At 39.0% G+C, this 19,661-nt stretch overlaps 1 protein-coding gene across 3 annotated transcripts in view; it reads left to right on the top strand.

Moving 5' to 3' along the window:
• Positions 1–19,661, top strand: part of rbfox1 (RNA binding fox-1 homolog 1) — a 203,428-nt gene that overhangs the window by 75,001 nt on the left and 108,766 nt on the right. For all 3 annotated transcript variants that reach the window (XM_029836328.1, XM_029836329.1, XM_029836330.1), the window contains one exon: positions 13,932–13,973. In XM_029836328.1, the coding sequence (XP_029692188.1) occupies positions 13,947–13,973 (27 nt within the window). In that variant the 5' untranslated portion in view covers positions 13,932–13,946. The remainder of the gene's footprint in view (positions 1–13,931; positions 13,974–19,661) is intronic.

The following is a 19,661-nucleotide window of genomic DNA, read 5'->3' as shown; positions in this document are numbered from 1 at the left end:
CTGGAATGCACTTAACTATGGTCGCTGGAGTCGGCTTCACGTAGCGCAAAACAGAGTCGCCAGTTATCAGGGTCGGTTTCTCAGCGGGTGTGTCGCCGAGTGGGGAAAAACAGTTAGCCACGGGAAGTGGTTGGTGGTGCACCGTGGGCCTTTGTTTTGGGCTACGCTTCCTGTGAACCGTCACCCAGCCGCCCTGGCTAGCCGGCTGCTGCCGGGGGACCGCTAGCTGAAGCTACGCTAGGCAGCTCCGCAGCAGCTAGCTCCTCCTGGCTACCTGACGCAACTCCAAGCTGCGGAACCGCGTCTCAAGCTCACTAAGTCTCGCCTCCAGAGCCATTAATAAACTACACTTTCTGCACCTATTCCCTTCACTAAAGGAGGCGGAGGAGTAACTAAACATTTCACACGCTGAACAGACACAGACACCGGGTGAAACAGACGGTGAGGCCATGCTAAAAGTTATGATTGTTTTCTTCAAGGCAGTTGAGTAGCATTTTCAAATTTAAAGAATTAAAAATGAGCAACTCATTTTGGGTATTAAAAAAAAAGAAACTAGTAAATTGCAGATAGTTCCAAGCAACAAGCCCATCATCAAGCCAATTTATTACATGTGCTTGTTAAATCTCAATACAAAATAGTGACTCTAAGTTAACCTCTGAGCTGAGAAAAATAACTCCATGTCAGCACAGATGGCCTGCCTTCTCCCTTTCTGTCCATCTCCCTCTCTTTCATTATTTTTCAACCCTCGCCCATTCTGCTTTTATGAGACTGAACGATCAATAAAGGATTGTGCGGGGAGGCAGAGCGCTTCACATCCCCATTTGGGAAGATAATTTGCGTCAGAAAATGGCAGCGGCTGCACAATAGCGTATTGATGTATTAAAGAAAAGGACCGGACGGCATGAGTTAGACGGGGAGACAGCCAGAAACTGAGAGAAAAATGAGGTATGAGAAGTGAGAATGAGCACCATCTCGGAGGGAGGTGGGGTGATGCGTAGGGTAAAATAAAAGGATGCATGAAGAAATTTATGAAGAAGTGCCACGTTCTTAATTCATCTACAGTTCATAACTGTTGCTCAAGGATTAATGGGGAGTCAACAAAATCATCAGTGTAACGTACAGTGAAAAATGTATTGTATTCAAAATAATTCTGTGCATTTTCATTTTTTACATTACTGCACCTGTAAGAACGAATAATTTTTTACCAACAGAATTCAAAAACATTGTGCAAGAATATATTTGTGAAAATCACACACTATCTATATTCTAGATGCATATTACTGTATACATTTCACACTTATTCTGTTTGTAGATTATTCTAAACTGCTTCTTACACAGTGTTTTCGCATCATCACTTATTGTATCTTTTATGCTTTGGAAACGATTGTATTTCAACACAAAAGTGTATGATGGATTACCCAGGGCTGCTGTGGTGTGTACAGATGTACAGAACACACAGCTTTTATTTCTTTTTCAACTTACTGCCCTATATGTTTCAGTAAATAATGGCTGCAAGCGCCGTTCCAAGGTCAACAGTAGAACCGAGTGCACACGGAACATGTGTAAATACTGTCATGGTTTGGTCAGACATAACACAGAACACATTTTTACAGACCTATGACAGCATAATTGGTTGCCGTAATTTTTCCCTATTGTCTGACATCAATTTGTTGTGATCTAAAAATAATCACATTGAGTTTTCATCCTACTCTCTTCTGTAAGCCTGCCATTTTTTTAAGACCTCTGTGACGCAGTTTATTTGTTGTTGGTTGTGAATCTTGAAGTAAGAGCACACATAGATTGTATCTCATGCTATAAAAGCTCCTTTGATGTTTTCAGTTTATTTAATAAAGCTAACAGAACCCAGCTTTCATCACTGCACACACATTCATTGCATATTCTCGCATAGTAATTATATGTGTGAAATTGAGGGATAGCTAAGTATTAGTATGTAAGTGAATGATAGCATAAAACTATTTGAGATAAAATGAAATGTGAATGTGATCAGATTTGTAGCCATTATAACATCAGCAATGGCCGGCAGATTGCATTTTTAAAGAGGATTAATGTTTTAGATTTATTCAATTTGGATAATCTCAGAGAACACCGCAGGCTGTAATTCAAACTGGATGGGAGAATGGTTTTGTGTTCCGCAATTGCTCCGGTGAGCTTACCAGGAAAATGGCCCCTTTTCAGAATGTTAAATGTCAGAAACTGGCTTTAAACTCATCGTGCCTTCCACATTCACCATTGTGAACATATTGTAAATCCACGACATACTCCCACTACAGAAGACCCGTTATCTGCAGTTGTCTCTCAAACAACATCTGGTTAGTATCAGGTGATGTTTAACAGGAACCAAATAGGCTACTGCAGCTTTCTATGCAAAATATAACCAATCAAGACGAAGTGAAGGAAGTTTTGTTTGTTTTTTTTTGGGGGGGGGGGGGGGGGGGTTGGTTAACAGCACGAGTATCTCAAAAATAAGATTTAAATAACGAAGCTTTCCTGATTATTTTTCACCACCTAGGCCAAGGACAAACCTTATTAAAGCTGGTGGAATTTATGAAGCTGAATCATAAAATGGCTTTTTACCAAACATAACAACAACATCTGCTATTAGGGAGAGAATACTCAAATTTGTGTTATGGGATCTTAAATTACTCCAGTTGGTATATGACTAATGGCTGGATTTCTTTTGCATTAAATCATTTTTTTTCCTATTGTGAATTTTTATGGTTTTCAAGTTGAGTCTCTGCTTAAGTGTTAGTTTTCAATTATTGAAGTTTCTGTTATACATGTAAATTAGGACAAACTCAATTGAAGAGGCAATTTTTTATAGACAAACTGAGGTCTCACGAGTGTTGACAGAGTCAGTGCTTTTCCCCCCTCTAGTTTCTTGCTTCTATAAATTGTTGGCTATACCCGGAGGTAGAACAGATTGTTCCCTGAGAAGGAAAAGCTGTTCAAAATGAGCTTGAAAGTAAGGTGAAGTGGAAAAATACTTTTGGAAATGCAAGAAGACAAGCGCTTGCTATTCTTGTTTAGAGCAGCTTCACATTCTGTTCAGTAAAGGTCACCAGTCCTAGATTAAAAAAGAGTGGCCAAACAAAAATCGAGGCTAACATTTTATTAAATAATCAGCGTGGTTCAGCATATCTTCAAAACAATTATCTAACAAACCAAACAGAAATTTGTTGCGTCAAATATCATGTTTTGAGGGTACAAAAGAACCAACGGCGAGAACTTTTGCTTTGATTTGATTAAATATACTCTAAAACCAAAAAACAATCCATGCTGTAAAAATTGATTTAAGAGCAGAGATGTTTTACTGCTAGTATGAATGATATCAGGAACCTTTGCAGGTAACCAAGCAAGACACAAAGTTGGACAGGTTTAGTTTTCCATCCTTGCAGTTGATTGTAACATGCCTTCTATTATGTTTTGGCCCTTCATTTCATTATTTTTCTGAGGATGCCTCTGGTTCTTCATGGCTTCATTCTAGTGTTTCCTTAGTTTTTACAATTCTATTGTATTATTTTTTTCATTGCCAGCACCAGTTGATCACTACGGGAATTCAACTTTGCATTCGCCTGCTAACCAAAGTCGCTAATCCACGCTTCAATTTGATCCAGTTTGAAGAGGCATGTTCGTTTTTGTGTTTGGGAGACGGGTGAGCGATTTCCCTGCTGAAGAATCCTGTCACTTGTGGTCCATTTTCAACTCTCACTGTGGCGTTGGCGTGATACCAGGGTCCAAACCTTTTGGTTCTTTTGGTTCTCTGGAGTCTGCCCACGCCGGCATTGTGATAGCGACGTTCCTCGAATCGATCACATTGTGATTCAGTAGCTCTTGAGCCACATTGCTAGTGCACAGTGGCGTCATCATTTCCCCATCCTCTTTTTGGAGGAGGGGCAGCACTGAGAGTTTGCCCGGGGCATTTTGTGTAATTGCATGCTGACCCAGCCCCAGGCAAAATGTTGTTTTATGGAGTCCTGATGTTCATAGCAGCACTGGCTAATTGTTTCTGGCAAAGTTTAAAAGTTTTAAGGACTTATTAATGGAACTTAAATACACAGATTCCCTGTACAATAGAACAATTGAGCGTTTCATGAGGAAAGAAAGGAGAATGGAATTTGTCTTCAAGTAATCACACATTTAGGTGAGTAAAATTAATTATAGTTCCATCTTTTATGTACGCTATAGTTTGTGTCATTTAATTGGGGTGACATAGATATTTCTGCTCATTGTGACACAGATGTTGTATCTGTGTCTACCAAAAATAAGAGAGTCTCCTCTCTTTATACGAAATACATATATGCGCTACTGCGCTTTCTTTGACTGTGTATGACAGAGTTTCTCAAACCATGAGTGCATTATAAAGGTGGCCTGATTCAGGTTGGAGGGTATTTAGAGGCCTAGTTCTAAAGTGCATGGCGCACCACTTAATGTTTTATTAATAAAATAATATTATGCTTCATGATTTTCCTTTTCTGATTGCTCTTGCTGTGCATGCTATCTCTTCTTCTGGTTATTTTAGTTTTTGTTCGCCCTCCTCTTATTTATTATGTCTGATGATTCCTGTTGTTTATTTTTAGGTTTCTTTGTTGGTGGGGTGATTACTGTTCTTTTAGCCAAGCTCTGTTGTAGTTACTCTCATTTGTTTAATGTTCAGAGTTAAATGATCGTCTCTCCCCTTTTTATTCCTGTGCTCCTGTCCTTCTCTGGTCATTGTCTTCAATTAACTGTAAGATTTCCTGTTTCTTTGTTGCCTCATTTTGCTTTACTGTGTCTAGATTATGGACTTTATAATAGTTTCATTTTAGTTTTGGTCCTTATTGAAATCTAAATTTGATTTTTAGATTGTGTCCCATTGCAATCATCACTGTTAAATCCAATTTTTACCATCACCAACCGCACAAGTGGTCTATCATCAGAAAGAAAAACTAAAGCAGTTGCTCAAATAGACCCAAAGAACCCTTTCATGAATGAATGAACACAGTGGTTGCATCACATGTCGACTTTGTCACTTTGCTTTGGTTTAGTCACACACCTACTCAGGAAAAAAATATATACCGTATTTTCACAACCATAAGGCACACTGTATTAAAAGGCGCAGTCTCAGTTATGGGTGCTATTTCTGTATTTAAAACATACATAAGGCGCACCATATTATTAGGCGCAGGCTGAAACATACAGTAAAAAATGACAACGGAAGTTAAACAGTGAGTTTTGACACATTTATTGAACAAAATATTCATTCTTCCGCCACAAAACCATCAAAGTTTTCATCTGTTGTATCTGATTTAAACAGCTGCACTATTTCAATGTCCAACTTCCCGAATTCCTCTATCTGAATCGGACTCACCGACCGGTTCCGGTTCAGCGTCTATTTTGTGAAAGCTCTTCCAATACATGAAGACGGTATCATAGCCCATGCGTCTACAATCCACCCGCATATGGTGGCGTAACTTGCCCGCCGCTGCCTCATAGTCTTTATAAAGGAGTGTTCGCCTTCATCCAGCGCTCTGTCCGTTTCCATGGCAGCCGAGAACCAAGGTGAACGACGACTTCTCGTGCCCCGTTGTGCGTATCGCCACCGTGCCGGTCCCTTTTTCTCCACTTTGTGGGTCAAAGGGATGTCAAAAGTCAGAGGGATCTCATCCATGTTGGTGATGTGGCTGGGCGTAGTTATCTTGTCGTGGCTGTAGGTGCGGAAGATGGCCACCCTCTCCTGGTAATCCGCGGGCAGCCGCTGCGCAACAGTTGTCCTCGCGCGTATGGAGAGATGCCGCCGCCTCATAATGCGAAAACACTAAGATTGCTCGATTGCCATTTTCAGCCGCATATTCGATGGCCTGCAGTTTAAAGTAAGCCTCATTCATACGCGTCTCGCTTGACCGGCGCCATTTTAGGGGATCCTTACGCGTAGGTGTGCTGCTAATCCATTGGCGGAGCGTTTACCGTAGTGCACCCGCCAAAGGCGCACAGCAGATTTTGGAACTCAGTCCACACACAAGGCGCACCATATTATAAGGCGCACCGTCGATTTTTGAGAAAGTCTCAGTGTTTTAGGTGCGCCTTATAGTCGTGAAAATATGGTACAGTATATCCAGCATGCGTTTGTGGATCATGGGAGATGCAACAAGTGTTATCAAACACTCACCTTCAGTTTCCTCCAGGCTTAAGGTGTTCTCACTTTCCCTCCCTGTAAAACATGTGACCTTGTTAAAAACGTATTTCGTCTTGTTTGAAGTACATGGAGGCCTGTTGTGTCTCATCCAGATCGCAGACAACAAGGCTGCTTGATCCACTCAAAGCTGCCTTAAACATCTGGATGACACTCAAGTGAAATCCTGTCACCTGTGGATAAGAAAGGCTCGACAAATATAAGCTGCACAGGATGCCTACTGCACACACACACACACACAAACACACACACACGCACAAACACACACCAATACACATGACCACATGCATGCACATATCCTTGTATTTCTACCTTTCTATCTTTTATATACATGATACATTCCCCAGCTCCGAACAGTAACCTAAACATCCCATCTAACCTGCTACCCCTGACCATGACCTAAACCCAAATTTAACCCCAAAATTAAAAGGATTTTTACCAGACCAGCCACATTGGCCCTATTTTACAATAACGACCTAAATTTGCAATTAGAATGAGTATGTTGATATGTATCAAATACAAGGACACACACACACACACACACAGTGTATTTGGTATTTCATTGAAATATATTCATTTTTTTAACAAAGTGTGTACTTAAATATACTTCTTGTCTGATCTCATGCTTGGTAACACATTAAGGAACATGTATGGATAAACACATTTCAGCATTCAATTGTCCTATCTTATAGCTTGCGGTAATTACCATGTAGTTCTACAGAACTAAAAATATTGTATGACTGTATATTTTTTTTTAAAGTTGTGTTTTCCGATTTAATGAATGCACCTTAGTCAAACAAATTCATGAACACAATTTGTCTATAGTTTAGAGTCATCCACACTAATTTCCACCTCCTATTGCTTCCAAATAAGCTGAGTGGAACCATGTAATGCTGCATTTGGATCGGGGCACAGCGTCTGTGCAGTGCAAGGCACAGAGCAATGACAAAGATATTGCACATTTCTGTAACAGTGCCCTGCAATGCATTAGGGAAATAAAAAGAGAACAATCTGACAGCTTTGTTCATTGAGAGGGTGGGTAAAGAGCCTCATGATCACATCCAAGCCGTGTCCATATTTCAAGCCAAGATGAAGGAGCTGTGCCAAAACAGTGAATACCGAGCCTGTTGTTCTCACTGCACAACAGCATTGGTCACGCTTTAGACATCTTATTGAAGTTATTTAATCACACTCTTCAATGTCCTTAAAATCTTTGTTCTGTTACCATGTTCATATACGAACTGATTAGAGACGTGTGAAAAGGAAAAGTTGCTGCTCTGACGTGTTCCACCAATTATAGTAATTAGATCTCTGGTAGATCTGCCCGCCCCAAGTTCTAGCAGTGCCAACATGCCCAGAATGAGGTACTTCAGAGAGATGGTTCAGGGAAATGTGAAGCAGTTCCTTGGGTGTGAGTACAGTAATCACAAATTCTTAATTAATTTAAAAATAAAAAAAATGAAAATCCTTGGTAGAGCTACTATGGGAAACAAGTAATTTTTTTGATCTATAGTGTGAGTGTCTAAGCAGCAAAAGCATTGTTAAATAACAAAGCACGGATTTTTCACATTGCTCTTATGTAAATACCTCTTTAGGGTTGTCCTGCTGGAGGCCCATCAAGATGAATATTGGCCTTAAACACTTACGAGTACTTACCTCTAGGAAAAGAAACGTGTGTGATCTGTTTTCTGTCTAACAAATCCACCTCGTCTTTAGATTAGCCTTGTTTAACCCACTTTGTACCGACTTGCTTCACAAAAAAAGAGAAAAAAGCAGCATCTGGTTTACTTTTCTTTGTGGTTAATTTTTCAAAATTTGTCCACCCACAGTGTTCCTTCTGTGATGATTGCAGTGAAACGGCGGCCCCTGGAACAGCACAGAGATGAGAAAGCGCCTCTAAATATTCTGAGAAATACATTTTGTAGCATGTGCATCCTCAGATGTGGGTTTGCTCATAGAGTCATGCATGATTTGACAAGCACCTGAGGGGCGAGACTTATCGACTAAGCTGTGGACTCATCAGAAGATTGTTCAGTCGGGCCACTTGCATTAATGGTGAAGTAAATTGAAAAATGCAATCAATGATTGGAGTGAATGCTTGGCGGTAATGATATCAGCGTGAGATAATCCAATAATTGCCAAGCTGATGTATTCTCTATTGGTATTTGGCCGCTCCGCCTGTCACTATAAAGTATGCTCCCCTTTCCTTTCCCCTGGCTAAGAGTGGGAAGCAGAGAGATTGAGAGAAAAGATACAGCTGCTTTGGGAGTGGAGCTAATGAGGGTAAGGATTTCTCATGATAATGCACAGAAACTCTACCATCCCGTTTATTTAACAGTAGGCAGTAGAGACTGGTGGAAATGGCCACAAACCCAGGGGTTTAGAATACACAATTTAGCTGCTCAAAGTTGAAAAGATATCAGACGGGAAATTACTTTCTTAAACCTATTAGACTTTTATGCGGGAAGTGTAGGATTTGGTAATTGCACTCTACGATGTTAACGTCGTCCTGGCCTCATGATGTATGACATCACTTCTGCCTTCAGCTCCCCTCTCACATGATTTTGCCTGGCTTGGCTGACTGAGCATGCACAGATAATTTGATTTGAAGCTAAATGATCATCTATTATCACCTTGGCTGAGGATGATTGCTGACACATTGTTCTTGTTCTAGGGTAGAACAAAATGCCTATGGGCTTACACAAATTAATACATTTACAAGAATTTATTTACATGTTTGTATTGGACCTTTTTCTTTGTGTCTTTCTTTTGACTTATAACATCAGTAAAGATAAAAAGTTTTTTTTTTAATATATAGACTCTGCTTATGAAACTGATGCAACATCTGTTATCAATAAATAAAGACAACATTTGGAGTATAACTCATAATCAACTTTGATATTTTTGCTGGTACAGCTTCTCAGTAAATGTATTGAAATCCTCGACTTCTAGGAAGTGTGTATTGCCTGGAAAAAAGAAAAGAAGAAAAACGATCCTTTGAAAGATCGCAGATTAGGCATTTTGTGTCTAAACAGCAGAAAGGGGAATTTTCACAATGTTAACTACTTTTAGCTTATAACAATAAAGATAATGGTTTAATGGCTATGTGCTTTTCAAGCAAAGCATAGAAGGAAAACTGCAGCCACCACTAAAAGGGCTTTAGTAGGTATTTGACTGTGTATATCCCCACCCAACCCGCCCTCTCCCTCCCTCACATTTTATGAGCTGACTGCAGTGGTTGAGGTAGAGTCTCCCATTGGGGCTGAAAGCACTCTTGCTTATTCAGCATCTTCTTGGTGATTCTTGCTTTCCACCCCCTCTCTGTTTCCATCCTTGCCTTCGAGCGTTCATTCCCAGCAGGTTTCCAAATGGTGCGCAACATAATTCATTAATTGCTTACGTAACACTACTCCTTCCTTGGAATATTTTTTAAATAATTTATTGCATAAATACATAATGAAATAAAATAGGGAAAAACAAATTTGATTTGTATGATCAGTAACAGAATTTCAGGGACATTAGAAACATTTTTATCTGTAATCATATATTATATAGCTTATAATTAGGTGTATAAAAATGCCCCTATGCATAAGGACATTTTGATTTAACACTCATGTTGTACTAAGCAGTATAATACACATTTTAATCTATCATGAATTTCACCTATTGATAACATATGGTTCTGCTATAGCAGATTTTTTTAGATTAAGATTAAGATGTTATGTTAACCTTTTGTGATGTCAACCATTTCTTTAAAAATGTCTAAAAATCATTAAAAACAAAATGCATTGATCTGTTTGTTGGTTTTGACACTATAGTTGGACACTAGCATACTGGAATATATATATATATATATATATATATATATACACACACCGTGTATACACACCCACACCCACACTAATATACACAAAGTTTTTACTGCAATGTGGTGTCACAGCATCTGATTGTGAAAAGTTTTGTCTGTGGCCAAACCATTGAGACATTGCTCATAACCAGATGACAAAACAGGGATTGATGCTATGGATAAAGGACAAACAACAAACAACATTTATCAGTCACCCAGTAGAAAAGAGGCAAGTGCAACAAGGCAAGTCCCTGCAGCACTGGTGCAGCAAGGAGCTCATTTACCATCCAAGGTATTCTCTTCACTGAGAGGAAGGCCTGGTACAATCCATCCATGCTACCTCCTCTTACTGAGGAAATCCAAGTATTCAAATGTAGTTTGAATTTAATACTGTTTAAACACTTTGACAGACGCATAACTGTGTTGTCTAAATGTTTGTGAGGTGAATTAATGATATCATTAACAATAGTAGAACGACAAAATAGATTATAGCTGGAATCTTTGTGAAAATGATCAATGTCAACAAGGCAAATGTGACCTATGATGTCACCTAACAACAATTTGATATTCAGATAAAATGTTGTCTGACATTTCACTCCCTGTGTAATTAATTTTTAGTTTAGATTTCTGGTTTTATTAATGAAATGAATTAACTTTTTCATATGGTAAATATTTTTGATATGGATCTGTAGAAACTATAAAAATGCCTTCCATCGACCATGGGTTAACATGTAAGTTTACAATACATTCTTCTGTGCTATCATGGTAGAAATACCTTTTAGTGGTATTGCATCAGTTGAGGATATGAATAAAACGCAGCTGAGCATCATTTTGGTTGGTCGATGGCATTGATACATTATACTGTATTGTGATGTAGTTTTTAAAGGAGCAGTATGTAAGTTTGTGGACAAAGTTGGAACAGCAATCACAATCAAAAACACTATGGAGCTATCCTTCCTCCTCCCCTCAGAGTAAAAGTTGCCAGTTAGGTTGCTAGCAAGAGCGTCTACATTTAATGTTAGCAATGACGAGTGATGTTTTCTTTTCTCTTATAATTTATTACCTGGCCAATTCTAGGGCCCACCTGCATAAGTGCTAGTGGGCTATGAAAAAAACACGCATATAAGCACGACTATAGAAAATATTTGAAATGCCGGTACCTTTATCAAATAGAATTATTGAATTTATAGAATTGCAACTGAAAATTATAGAAGTGCAATCTTTATAGTCAGAGAATAGATACTCTAATATTTTTATGAACATTTCTTTTATATATTCTCCGTCTGTGAACAGCTTCGCCCTCTTTACGATCTCCTGAGCTGCCACAAAACTAGCAGCTGTAGTTGACTGGGAGAGCTGATCCGCTTCTTGAAAAGCAGTTTGCTCTCTTCAGCTTCTTGTTGCAGTTCCAAATTTACTCTCTTCCTCTCATCTTCGGTTGGGTATTTTTTTTGAAAATGTCTTTAAAAGTTACGTTTTTTTTGTTTGATGGTGTCTCACCACATATCAACCACACAGGTAAGCCAGCGTTGTTGAATTATACTCCCTATTTCCTTCCAAGACTGTTCTTTTTTTGGAGTTTTTCATAAACACACAGTATCTGACTTATCTGGAATGAAACTGTGGATCGCTGCATATTTGGTCATGCAACCACCGCATGGTTGCAGTATGTTATATTTTACAATGGGGCCACTTTATAATATGCAGGCATTTTGTCATCATTGCTATTTCTGGAGGGACTGAATCAAGCAAATCAGATAATTTTTTTGACCAAACACACCAGTGCAATTCGAGGCTTAAATTGTCTCCTATTCGACTACATTTGGCTTCCAGATATCCGGATATGGTTTCACGGCACTCATGACACTTCTTGTTGACTCACTTATGGCTCTCTATTGTATAATAAGCACTCTCACACACTGTTTACTCAGTAATGAGCAGCAGGCCTAATTGAGATTTCCTCACAATTTTTAATCATTATTATCACTGCCAGGTGTAGTAGGAGAAAGGCAATAGCAATCCCATAATGCAAACCTGCTGTTACAAGACCGAAGGAATCCGTGCTTTCCTTTTGTTCCCACGGTGAATCTGAAACCTTGCTGCACATTTGTTTTAAATGGGAAACCATAAATAAAGTATACCTCCCAAAAGTATGAGGAATAATCAAGGCTGAGCGCAAATGTCTTGGAGCTTCTTTATAGTGGATTAAAGTAGTTGCAGTGCCTAGTGGCATGGGTTCCTGCTGTTACTTCACAATTCTGTGATGCTGAAATAGAGATCTGAAAATCACCCAGAATGCAGCACAGAGAGCATCTCAACAGTTTATGACCATTGACTTAAGTTCTATTCTATTCACTGCTCGCATTGTAAAATTTTGATATCCTGATGTAGAAAACAGTGAGGATGTGGATTAATGTTGGCATATTTTGAAATAATGTTTTATTTGAGTTCTTGCTGAGCTAAACTGAAGCCAATTTTTTTCAATTTGTAGGTTGTCTCCTTGTCTGTTTGTTAAATGTTGAATGATCAAAGGGTTCTGCGGCCTCTTCCCTGCAGTTTGATTCCATTGATTAAACCAGGGAACATACAGCACATATTAAAAGGGGAGCTCTCTTTGTCTTTCCCTCTGTAGATAGTCCTGGGTTAAGTACTGCCTTAATGTGATGCAGAAGCATGTTTCTCCGAAGGGACTTGCACACTAGCATCGATGTGCAATCAGAACAATTTTCCCCCCTGTTTGTTTCCTCCCATTATCTCTCCCTTCATAATCCTCTAAGGGTTATGCGCTGTATTTCAAATCAGTGCAAAAGTGATGGAAATCACCAAAAATCCCTAATAGGCAAAATGAAAGAGATGCGGGGAGTGTAACAGTGAGAGGAGAAGCAAAGATTTTAAAAGAGGACAGAGGTTGGCTGGATGTGAAGATAAAGGAGGTTAGCGGACGTGATCGTGGGCTTAAGTACATCTGAGACAAGAATATGGAGCTGGGATTGGAGAACAAAAGAGCTGATTTAAGCAAATTCTCTCTGTTTTGTAGCCCCAAGTGGCAGAAAGCAATATGTTTGATTTTGGCAAACTTTTGTAGGGTGCAGTAGAATAACTTCTGATTTCAGGGAAAACTTTTAGAAATATGAAATACATCAATGTAGCCTTGGTATATGGAAAAAAAAACATGAGTTCAAGGTGTCCCAGTCTTGATACTTTACCCACTCAGTTTCAAACTGGATACCATTCAGTTCATCTTTAGACCAAATCATTTCTCAAGACCTTGAAGAAACAAGAACGGAATGTGTGAATCAGTGGTCTTACGGAATTACTGATGTCCATTCTTACATCACCTGACATCACCTGCTTTAACTCACTTACATCAACCTATGTCACCACAGCAACCAACAGGATTTGTACAAACACAAAGAAAGAAATCGGCCTACTGACTGAATGTGGCCTTTAATGATAATTAATAAAAACATGGATTCATACAATGTGAATTTATTTGTTATACCTGTAATTGGACAGTGGTTGGAACAATCTCCTCAAGCCAGAAGGTTTTTTGGTTTTAATCCGGCCTTGGGTGGTGGTGGTGGTATATTTGGTTTCCCTGACACTGTTCAGTAAGCAGTCAGGCTGGTTTTACACTTTTCATACGAGGCATGTTGGTCATTTGCTCGTGTAAAAAGGAACCAACCCATTGGGAAACACTAAAACCTACACACCTCACACATGATTCACCTGAAATATATATCATAACCAATATTTAATTATAAACAAGCCCACAAATCATTATGAAGATGTAATATATGGGTGGAGAATTTAATATTGTGGTACACATCCATAATAAAGTATACTAAGGATTTAAAGCACTGTGGGTATAGCTAATTGTCTCTTCCCTTATAGATTCCAAGCCACCTAATGAGCTGTGAGCAAGGTCAACTAAGGGTAAGCAGAGTCTGTATTTTTTGTGCATAAAAAACTCTTTACAACGTTCAATTGCACATTCTTTTATACAAGTGCCTCAGCTGTGTGTGTTTGAGTGCAGATTTGCAGCACTGTTAATATGCATTATGTGAGCAGATTCTTTCATGGAAATTTCCCCTAAACATAAATGCAACCTGATCCTGAGAAGAGAAAGGTTGTTTCTTCTTTTTTCTCCTAGAGGATGTTAGCTAACTCCCTTTCTGGGAACGTTTGAGAGTCCGTGTTCAAATTACTAGCCTGACAAGGTTAGGGTGAGTCTGAACATCAGTACTAAGATAAAACGGCACTGAGGTGGTTTGGTTGTCATACTTGCTTTGGTTCTTTCTTTTTAAGTTTGCTTTTTGAAGACATTTGTTGCATGTTTTAAAAGGGCAATCAGTACTTCAAAAGATAACAACCATGCCAGACATAACATACCTTCCTAAGGGTGTCCAGCTGTTTTCAATGATAGTTGAAATATATATTAAAAAATACTTGTATTCAGGTAAATTGGTATTAATTAATTAGTAAGAAATTCAATTCTAATGAGGCTATTTGGAATACAGTGATATAAATATAGTTTTAGCTGTTTTTATGCCCATTTTATACAGTTCTTGTATTGTTTAATGTAAATATTTGTTTATTTTTTTTAAATATTATATATTGCATGTGTTACAATCAAAATGGTCTCCAAGAGCTTTACAGAAACCCAGAAGCTGGTTGCAATAAGCAACAATAGCAGGGAGGAACCCGAACCAGCTGATGGCCAGCTGGGTGAAGGTGGAGGAGAAGAGCCGATGAAGGGGGAGGGGCAGAAAAAGGAGAACAGGCACATATAGTAAATATGCAAAAACATTAGTTCCACTGAAGAACTAACCGTCAGCGGTCAGTGGGGCCAACTGTGGAGTTGGAGATGTTATAATGCAGGCATATATAGCATTTTTCCATCTAAAGACAGCCTGAATTTGCTGTGCAATATGTAGTGGTGGCAAGAGATTCAGTACATTCAACCAGTACTTTCCTACTTCCTGTTCTCGTTCTTCTCTCTTCACACACCGCTGATCAAAATGCATTTGAGTGCAGGAGCATTTTCTGAAATAAATAAATTAAATAATAATCCTCCCTGCTTTATAAAGATATTCTGAAACAGAATAAAATAAGTACATTTCATTTACTGCAGTTTACATTAGACATGTATATCCCATACCGTATGTAATCCCAGGGTCATATCAGAACATAAAATACAGTAGCTACGTTTGTTTGTCAACAGTACAAACTCTTCCATTTGACAATTATGTCCTGGGAGGAATAAAATAGTAACTTTTTAAATCTTATTATTTCCTGTTGTCCTGCCAACAGGTCACTTGAAGACTTGCAGCTGACTTCTAAAAATAAAACCATGTCCATCATGTCCATAAAACTATGTCCATCGTTTGGACATAAAGAAGTTTCGTTGATATTTCTAGGGCAAAATGTATGCTAAACTTTACATCTGTGAACCCAGAAATTATACGTGAAAAAAAAAATCATACCTTTGCATCAGCAAAATAACTTAGCGTTAATGTAGCCTACAAAGTACCATCCATACATCATAGTCCCCCCGCAAGACACTTATCTCAAATTCTGGCTAACAGTGCTGGGGGGTGGTGGTGGGGGGGGGGGCTGAACTTTCACTATGTACAATGAAACCTTGTCCACAAACAGTAACCTGAGTTTCACTTGGGTGCAAGCTTTCTGAGGGCAAAGGTCAGTTGAATGGGTGCTGAGAGGACACTTGACCAGACCTGAAAATAGCTTTTGTATTTTTCAGTTTCTTTCTCCTAGAAGGATGAAACTTCATCCTGTCCATCCTCACACAGTGCCTGAGCGGTGTGTTGAGCCACAGGTCTGTGCAAACTTGAGAAGGGCAAAAGGTCAGGGCCTTGACCTGTTTTGAAAGCACTCCTTCACACCTGTCTCTCCCCAATACTTTTACCCATGTAAGCTGTAAATTCACTGTGATTACACTGGGTGTCCCAGGAAATATCATGTTCAATTTCAACACCAAAGAAGCTTCCTATACTTTCAGCATGATTGTGATGTCTTTGGCTGAGGTGGGAAATGGAAAATTTTAAAAATATACCTCCCAAACCAGGAAAGCCAGGAATCTAAAACTTTAGTATGTCCATTACTCCCATCAATGTAATATATCTGTAGAGTTTCAACACCAACGGACCTTTTGAAGGACAAAGCTCAGTCAAAAAGTGGTTGAGGCCGTCATTAAAACTGGAAAATCTTGTTTTTACCCCCCCAAATAATTTCACCAAGTGGGCTGAAATTTGGATATGATTATCAGCAGGAGGTACTGAACCCCTATAGAGAGCAATAGGTCTGCTCATCCTTTAGAGGGTGCAAGATTATCAGAAAGGTAAAAAAAAAATCCCCCATTTCAACTAGCATGCCTTCTGCACTACATATCTTATCACCATTATATATATCACCATTTCTAACTACAGTATATCATAAAGAAGACAATACTCTACTGGGTAAAGTTGGTTCCATCTTGCTGATTAATACAGAAAGCTGTTAAACTTTGCAGGTTTGCTGTAGTCGGACTTGGCAATCCCCAGAAACACATCCAAGTTTTAAGCTGTTCTGTCCATTTTTGTCTAAACATTTTTGCCAAAACGGCAGAATCGGTATTTTAACATTAAAGATTTTTCAAAGCCCCCCCCCGTTAATTGATCACTCATCCGATCGGGACCGAATCCACCTTCCCTCAGGACCCCCTACCACATGCTAAAAAAAAAAAGCTTCCTGTGACCTTTAGAACTGAAAGACATCAAACTGCGTCAGCCAGTTCAGAGGCTGTAATGCTGGATTCACACCAAACACGACAGCACTGCCTGTGGCCGCTCACATCCCAACACGCTGTGGCTGCTCAACAGGCATGACTAAGCAACCCAAGGGGTGGGTTTTTCAGTCCGTGGTGCAGCTGCATTTTCTTTATTTCTTGACCTCCTCTACGTGTCCCTCAAAAGTTTCCTTCTCCTCCTACACTAATGAACTCCCTCTGTATGTAGACATAGCCTGTCACCTAGCATGTATCTACAGTAGACTACAACTTATCAGATTCTTCTGACACCTTCGACAGGCGTTATGTTACATTTTACTTCCTCCATTATCTTCCTCTTTCAATTCTTCCGCCATGGGAATCAAGAGCAGCTCATGATATACTGTCAATCTGGTCCCACTGAAGCTCAGTTGCATGAGGTTGAGCTTCTCTAAACTCCAATTCATCGCTCACATCATGCCGCTCACCACTGGTCGCTCATCTCAAGTTTTGAATGAACATGAATGGCAGCTGGTCGCTGAAATTACTTTTGGTGTGAATCAAGCTTAAAGGCTAAACACCCTCCTGAGCTTCAGGACTGGAATGAAACATTTTTTTCTCTCTACTGTTTTGTCATAAAACACTAACAATTTTACCTCAATTTCTGGCAAACACTGTGAGACGACAGATAGAATTTTGAAAAAGTTGCTGAGAGACCAGAGGTCAGATCTGAAAACAGCACCTTTTGCTTCATAGTTCCAGATGCTTTCTTCTAGAAGAATGAGCTTCAAACTTTTCACACCTTCATCTGAAAAACATATCCAAATGTCTGCCCTCTAGGTGAACGGATTTGGGAGTAAAGCAATAAAAGTGAAGATTTTCTGGTTTCAATGGAGGCCTCACAAACACCTTTTGGCTTAATGATGCCCTCAGAAGGGTCTATCGGTGTCAAAACTCTACAGCTATCTCACAGAGATGTAGGTGATAGCATATAATGGACCTCCTGTTTATTCCTATCCACTGTATATTTCACTGGTGGTAATGTTGATGGTTTCAGTACATGTCCCACGAAGAGGGATCCCTCATTTGTGCCTCTCTTTCAGGTTTCTTTTTTTTCCCTAACAGGGTTTCAAGTTTTCCTGACCTGATTCGAGGGTCTGGACAGAGGATGTCATAACTGTGCAGCTTGGAAAGCTCTCCAAGGCAAACTTTATGGGCTCTCAATACAATAAATTAAACTTGAAACATATCATAATCACAACAAAAACAATAAACATCGGAAGCATGTGGTATGATCGCACATTTTAGGCCTAAAAATGTACTTTTTCAGGCTGCATTTATGCTACAAACAACATAAAACGGCATTAATACACTGATCATCTTAATCCAAATATAATATAAAATGTTATTTACTCACATGTGGAGGGGAGATTCCAAAAGATGGATATATGTAATTCCCAGGGCGCTTAAATCTGTTTTATGGGTTTTATTTTATTGACTAAATCATGAGTTACAAAGACATATAACTAAATAATGTAATGAATAATACAGTAACATGCAGGCCACTCAGGTTCTTAGAAAACAGCACAACAAACGCAGGCACAGGAACAATTCATTGTAATTACAAATTACAGATCAAATACCAAAATATATCCAAATGACATTGGCTGCATTTTCCATTGGGAATGAAAAGAATGTTGCAATGTTTTTATTATGAGAAGCAAGCACCCACGTGAGCTGCAGGCCGATAGAAAAACCCTTTTTACAATTTTCAGGCCTTAATTGTGAAACAGAAAAAAAATTGTACTGTGGTCAAACATGAGACTGGGTAGAGTTGTGCAACATTTTAAATTCCACAGAACAGGCCTGTTAGAGCATTATTATTTATTTGTCTCCACTCGTTTTAACTCCTGTTTATATCCCTCTTCACTCTCTCACCACAGCTCTGCACTGTTAGTCAGAAGTAGCACAAGGTAGTTCAGGACTGTAAGGTAGTGTTTTAATCACTGGTCTCAAGTAGATAGTGGCTTGATTGTGTCTCTCACTGTAAGATGCTTTGGACAAAAGTGCCTGCTAAATGACTAAAGTGTAAAATGTAAAGTAATTTTTTGTCTGCAGCTTCATATAGTGCACGGTGAAGAACCTTATGAATGAATGTTTTGATTTATCTGCGATGCATGAAGCGCTTGATGGATGAACATGTTTTGGTCTCATTACTGGCTTTACACGAGGCTTGAGAATAGCAGTAAACCAGAGGCCTCATTATAAATCTTGTATGGTGCGTCGAGCTAGCTCACATCCACACTTAATGAGTCAACAGATCTTGCCTCTTTGCTGTCTTCTGGTGTCGTGGGAATTGAAGTGAAGCGCTGCATTTTACTGCCAGGTTAAGCTCTTCATTTTATTTTATTTTATTTTTTTAAATGGCGTCTCGTAAACCTATAAAAAACAAATTTCTTATATCGCAGCATCATCTGCAATGCATGTTGGCTTTGATGCCTTGCAGCATAACTCTCATTAAACCGAGGCTACATTTTCAGACTAAAAATAAACGTCGGGCCACAGTGTTATTATTCATGCCTTGGCATCTTATTGAAATCCCCTCTACCCACAGCTACAAGCAGATTTCATTAGTTTTTAATTGTCCATAACCATAAAGAAATGAAAAAAAAATCCTTTAGGATGGGAAAATGAGATAATGGAGAAGATGGGGAAAGAATTTCAGTGGCAATGTTTAAAAGTATGAAGTGCTTTAGAATGTGACAAATTCTGTCACAACTATTTATTTATTATATTCATTATTGTATTATATTTTTCAACTGATCATTGTGTGTTTTATCAGAAAATGGATAAGTTGC

Source organism: Takifugu rubripes, chromosome 5 (genome assembly GCF_901000725.2).
Source record: "Takifugu rubripes chromosome 5, fTakRub1.2, whole genome shotgun sequence".
Classification (NCBI taxonomy): domain Eukaryota; kingdom Metazoa; phylum Chordata; class Actinopteri; order Tetraodontiformes; family Tetraodontidae; genus Takifugu; species Takifugu rubripes.
The sequence above is the reverse complement of the archived record's forward strand: the minus strand, read 5'-3'. Positions and strand labels throughout refer to the sequence as shown.